The 4,634-nt window shown below is 34.6% G+C and overlaps 3 protein-coding genes across 6 annotated transcripts; 2 read left to right on the plus strand and 1 right to left on the minus strand.

The window, feature by feature from the left end:
• Positions 1 to 6: 6 nt before the first annotated feature.
• LOC105315168 (heat shock 70 kDa protein 12A-like) lies at positions 7 to 1,483 on the plus strand. Its single transcript, XM_011409711.2, has 2 exons — positions 7 to 40; positions 87 to 1,483. Exons 1-2 carry the CDS (start codon positions 17 to 19, stop codon positions 1,386 to 1,388), a joined length of 1,326 nt encoding a protein of 441 aa, XP_011408013.1. The 5' UTR covers positions 7 to 16; the 3' UTR covers positions 1,389 to 1,483.
• LOC109589134 (uncharacterized) lies at positions 1,405 to 3,752 on the minus strand. Of its 4 annotated transcripts, none has more exons than XM_020005250.1 (10): positions 3,660 to 3,752; positions 3,547 to 3,606; positions 2,945 to 3,488; positions 2,853 to 2,897; positions 2,717 to 2,801; positions 2,476 to 2,670; positions 2,029 to 2,425; positions 1,833 to 1,878; positions 1,634 to 1,790; positions 1,405 to 1,548 (listed from the first exon to the last, which is right to left on the minus strand). In XM_020005250.1, exons 3-10 carry the CDS (start codon positions 3,010 to 3,012, stop codon positions 1,516 to 1,518), a joined length of 1,026 nt encoding a protein of 341 aa, XP_019860809.1. In that variant the 5' UTR covers positions 3,013 to 3,488; positions 3,547 to 3,606; positions 3,660 to 3,752; the 3' UTR covers positions 1,405 to 1,515. The 4 variants fall into 4 exon arrangements, with proteins under 4 accessions (XP_019860809.1, XP_019860812.1, XP_019860808.1 ...); XM_020005253.1 differs by having other exon boundaries at positions 1,459 to 1,591; positions 2,853 to 2,989; positions 3,438 to 3,488; XM_020005249.1 differs by having other exon boundaries at positions 1,459 to 1,591.
• A 119-nt stretch (positions 3,753 to 3,871) lies between these two features.
• On the plus strand, positions 3,872 to 4,628 carry LOC109589135 (heat shock 70 kDa protein 12A-like; the record flags this gene model as incomplete). Its single annotated transcript, XM_020005254.1, has 2 exons — positions 3,872 to 4,394; positions 4,449 to 4,628. Coding segments are annotated over exons 1-2 (591 nt in total), but the record flags the coding sequence as incomplete, so codon positions are not given.
• Positions 4,629 to 4,634: the final 6 nt, after the last annotated feature.

A 4,634-nucleotide genomic window follows, 5' to 3' on the forward strand; every position in this document is an offset into this window, starting at 1 on the left:
AGCAAGAGCAAGAAGAATGATGAGAGAAGCTGTTTATATGGTAAGCTAAATGTTTTGTATTTCACTATGTTATATATACTGTATAGGCTGGTCTGACTTCTGATGGTCCTGGTATAACAAAGTTCACTCCAGTTGGTTCACCTGCTTTACCACGTCCAGAGGAAGTTAATCCTGAGAAGCTATCATTGGCTCTAGAACCAGAAGTAGCTGCTATATATGCACAGCATCAGTCAGAAGTATCAGGAACACCTCCACAGAGATATATGGTAGTTGATATAGGAGGAGGTACAGTTGATATTACTGTACATGATAAGAGTAATGGGAAAGTTAGTGTAGTACTACCACCAATGGGAAACACCTGTGGAGGAACAACAATCAACGAGGCATTGTCAATGTTACTGGGAAAAGCAGTAGGTGATGGAGACTTCCAATCTTTTATAGAATCCAACCCCATCAGCGCCAGAGCTACGCTAAACAAGTTTTTTTATGAAGAGTTTGAAGAGCGAAAAAAAAGGTTTGGAGATGCAATAGAGTGTACCAATGAAATAGCATTATCATTACCAAGAACTTTTATGAAGCACTATGGTAGTGGTAAGCTACATGAAGCAAGCAAGCTGAACATGTGCTATGATCCAGGAGATGATTCCTTAAGCATAGGATACGATTTACTAGAAGAGAAGATATTCAAATCCACAGTTGATAAGATCATAGAGTGCGTGAGAGCAGCATTTGATGAGCTAACAGATCATATTGATACAGTGTATCTAGTAGGAGGATTTGGAGGGTGTAAATTTGTTAGACAAAAGATAGAAGAAGCCATTGCTCAGCATTGCGGTATACTTTTTGATAATATAGTGTGTCCTAAACAACCAGATCTTGCTGTTGTATCAGGGGCAGTAATGTGGAGGAAAGATCCTACCATAATCCAATCACGTGTAGCTGATGCTACTTATGGGATAGAATGTGGGCCTGTATTTGACCCATCAAGACATGATGAATATTACAAGTTCCTGGATGTAGAAGATGGTGTACAATGTTGTCGCAATGTCTTTGAGGTATTTGTGCTTAAAGGAGAAGTAATAAAGAATGAAGTATATAAAACCACAATTATACCTCTTTATCAAAATACAACAAAAGAATGTATTCCTATCTACTCCACAGCAGATGATAGTGTTTCGTATACAAGAGATAAAGAAGACAAACTAATTGTACGTGAGATTGGTGAGTTAATTCTTGAAATTCCTAATCCTGATAATATACCAAGAAATAAGAGACAAATTGATGTGTTTATGGATTTCAGTGGTACAGAGATACAAGCAAGAGCTCAGTATAGCCTTACTGGAAAAGAAGTAAAAACAGTTTGTGACTTTTTAACAAACCAAAACTAGAACACATTAAAGTATGAAATTTAGTTAGCTAGGACTATTTTCTTAAATACACAAATTAGTTTTTTGTTCTTTGTATAACAATTTCACAATCAAAATAGTTAAAGAATTAACTCTGCCCCTCCCGTCTTTACAATAAACTACACCAAGACTCTTGGCTATACTGATGTGCATTTATCAGTAATGCGTTGTGTGTCATTCATAACCTAAAATGAAAAGTTGAGTTCATTGCAACATTATAGATATACCTTATCAGAATGTGATGCACATCCATTGCAATAAACAACGTTGTTATCCTCAAAATACTTGAAATTTCCATACACAACTTTTTTATCGCATAAAAAACATTTGTAATGTTGTTTATGCCAAAACAAACCAATGTGATACATGCAATCAAGAGTACCCCTGTTATAATAGTAATAAAACACAAAAACTATTCATTCATACCCTTCATCACCATTGTGAAGTACTCCCTTACAAGCTGCACATTTAACTAAAATAATGATGATACAACTAAATGAACAAAAACACTTTTTTGAGGAACAAGACACATTATTTTTGACAAATAAAGAGATGCATATAAAAGTTGATTAAATTTTCTCTGCACTTTTATTATTATTGAAGGGTTGGAATGCTTTCTTACTTGCTTCTTGTGACTGCTGATGCTGTTTTTCTATTTGTCGATGTTCCTGTATTACTGATTCCTTTTGTAGTTCCAATTGTAATTTTTGTTGGTGCTGTTGCTTTTTTGACTCTTCTTCAATTTTATTTCCTACCAAACCTTTCTCTGCAATATGTAACTGATTACCATCTAGTAAAATAGGACGATAATATATCAAACGTTCTTTCCTTCTATCATCATTCCATGTGGCTCGATTTACATCATGGAGTGCTTCATTGTATTTCTTGATCTCAGTCGTGATTAGTAAAGGAGGTACCAGTGTTAGCATATTATGTGTCAATGTAATGGCTTTGACTACATACTCTTGTATAATGAGGGTCTCACTTCTCTTGTAAGTTTTTTGAGTATCTTTCACGACCTTTTAAAGTTCAAATGCTATGAGAAGGTGTTTAATCATTATATAATCACCTGATTCACTACAGCAGGTTCTACTGGGTCTCTTTTCTTTAATGCACAGGCACTGAGCAATAAACCATAGACTTTGTATGTTTCCCTGGTGTCAGCTTTTTCTTCAGGAACCTCTGCTGCTTGACACTTAAGAATTTGATAGAGTTCAGATCTAATGTAGTTCAACACAATTTTTACATATTGTGGATAAATTTCCTATCACATAAAATTAAAATGCTAATGCTTGTCAAAAGTAATATACTTTTAGCTCATCCCTTTTTGTTGAACGTTGTTCTTGCCATGATTTCTGTTGCATTACTTGTGGAAGTCTTATGTATGCTCTTATTCTGTAAAAAATAAATACTGATCTGATAGTCGTCATCCTAACTTGATCTCACTTTTTTGTTGATTTGTCATTTTCTTTGGAAATTTGTTCAATTTTTCTAAACATTTCTTTGCTATAGGCTAATGACTGTATTATAAATCTTACCTCTCTAACTGCTGCATCTCATTATTATTTCTTTTTAAATTTTGCCTGCTTGCACATATTAAGATCATAGAAATTACAATGAAAATGCAACAAGTGCATGATGCACCACAACATAGCAATTTTCTACTAATTTAATTAGTGATCTTGAGTTGGATTTTATAAAGACTCAGAGATCATTCATTGCTTTCTGGTGCATTTTTTAGCAAGTCATGCACAATTTATATGGGTGGGGCTACAATAAGCAAAACTGGAAAGTAAAAACTCATCTAATGCTCCTAAAAATTTTTATAATGCTAGTATGTCATGAGCTCAATCACCACTGAATATGCACCAGGCATGTTCAAAATAAAAATTTAGTTTCTCTAGTAACAACAGGCAATGTTAAAACCTATCGTAACTATTTATAAATAAAATTTCCGAGTAAAACTTAGTTTTGCTCAAAGATTTTGTGAAAAAAAATTTTCAGTAGACACAAAAAATGGCAGCACTGCACCTTAAAGTGTTTTCTAGATCAATCAATCTTCTTCTTCGCCCTTCAAGTTTGCTACAAGACATATAATCATTTTGTATCATTGATCATTTGGCATTGTAACCATGCATACCTTCTCAGTTCTTGTAGTTTCATTAAATATTCCTTTATCATAGCCCAGCTTTCCCCAGTGCTATTATATTACAATGAAAAAGTTATATAGGCTAATAAATACGCCCATCTTACTTTTCCGTGATGTCTTGTAGTTCCATCTCACGTTTTCTATGTTCTTCCACACACTATTAAATCAGTGATCACAGATACTATATAGTATCTATGGTCGATCCACCTGTGTGGTCACAAACTCTTTCCAAGAAGTTTAATTGTATTCATAGTTTCTTGGAATAATCGCATGACTGGCCGTTTTGTTCACTATGTTCACACATAGAGCTACCATAATTCTGCGTGTTCACACGGCCGACTGCGCTTCCCCCACTGCCTTTTACCCTCATATCTGAAGCCCTGAATCATAGTATCTCTATCTGTGCCTAAAATAGATATAGCATAGCTATGGCGATGCCTAGAAATTATATTAAATTTGGAAATGTTTCTATAGTTGCTCAAAGGAATCAAGAGCAAAGCTATAAACCACTAAGTAAAGCAGATAAGATTCCTCGCACAGAAGCTGGCTATTGTGTTTCCGAAGATAATATTGCTGCTATTGACTTCGGTACCACATCAGTTTCACTGGCTTACACTACTACTTCGGCAAAAGATTCTGGAGTAAACACGCTTATACTTGATCGTGAAGACCATTCCAACCGAGTTCCAAATGCTATCCTACTAAAAAGAAATAGAAGAAGTGTAATTGTGGAAGAGTTTGGAACTTCAGCTCGAATGAAGTTTGAAAAAAAAAAAGCTAGTGAATATCCACAGTATATCTATTTTGAAAGAATCAAGATGCTGTTAAAAAGAGATAAAGTAAGATCTCAACTCTTTTTATTATGGTAAAAGCTGAAACATGTATCTTTGTAGGGTATTGACAGACAGACTCTTGTTGAGTCATTTTCTGGTGAAAAGTTTTACCTTGTTGAAGTCATTGCATTTATACTTCAATGCATAAAAAAAAAGCTGATTATTCAACTCAACCGTAACGAAGATGTTTTTCAGACAACTGATTTTGATTGGGTCATTACTGTGCCTGCTATATGGGATGCACGA

This window comes from Amphimedon queenslandica, unplaced genomic scaffold (assembly GCF_000090795.2).
Source record: "Amphimedon queenslandica unplaced genomic scaffold, v1.1 AMPQUscaffold_11611, whole genome shotgun sequence".
NCBI lineage: Eukaryota > Metazoa > Porifera > Demospongiae > Haplosclerida > Niphatidae > Amphimedon > Amphimedon queenslandica.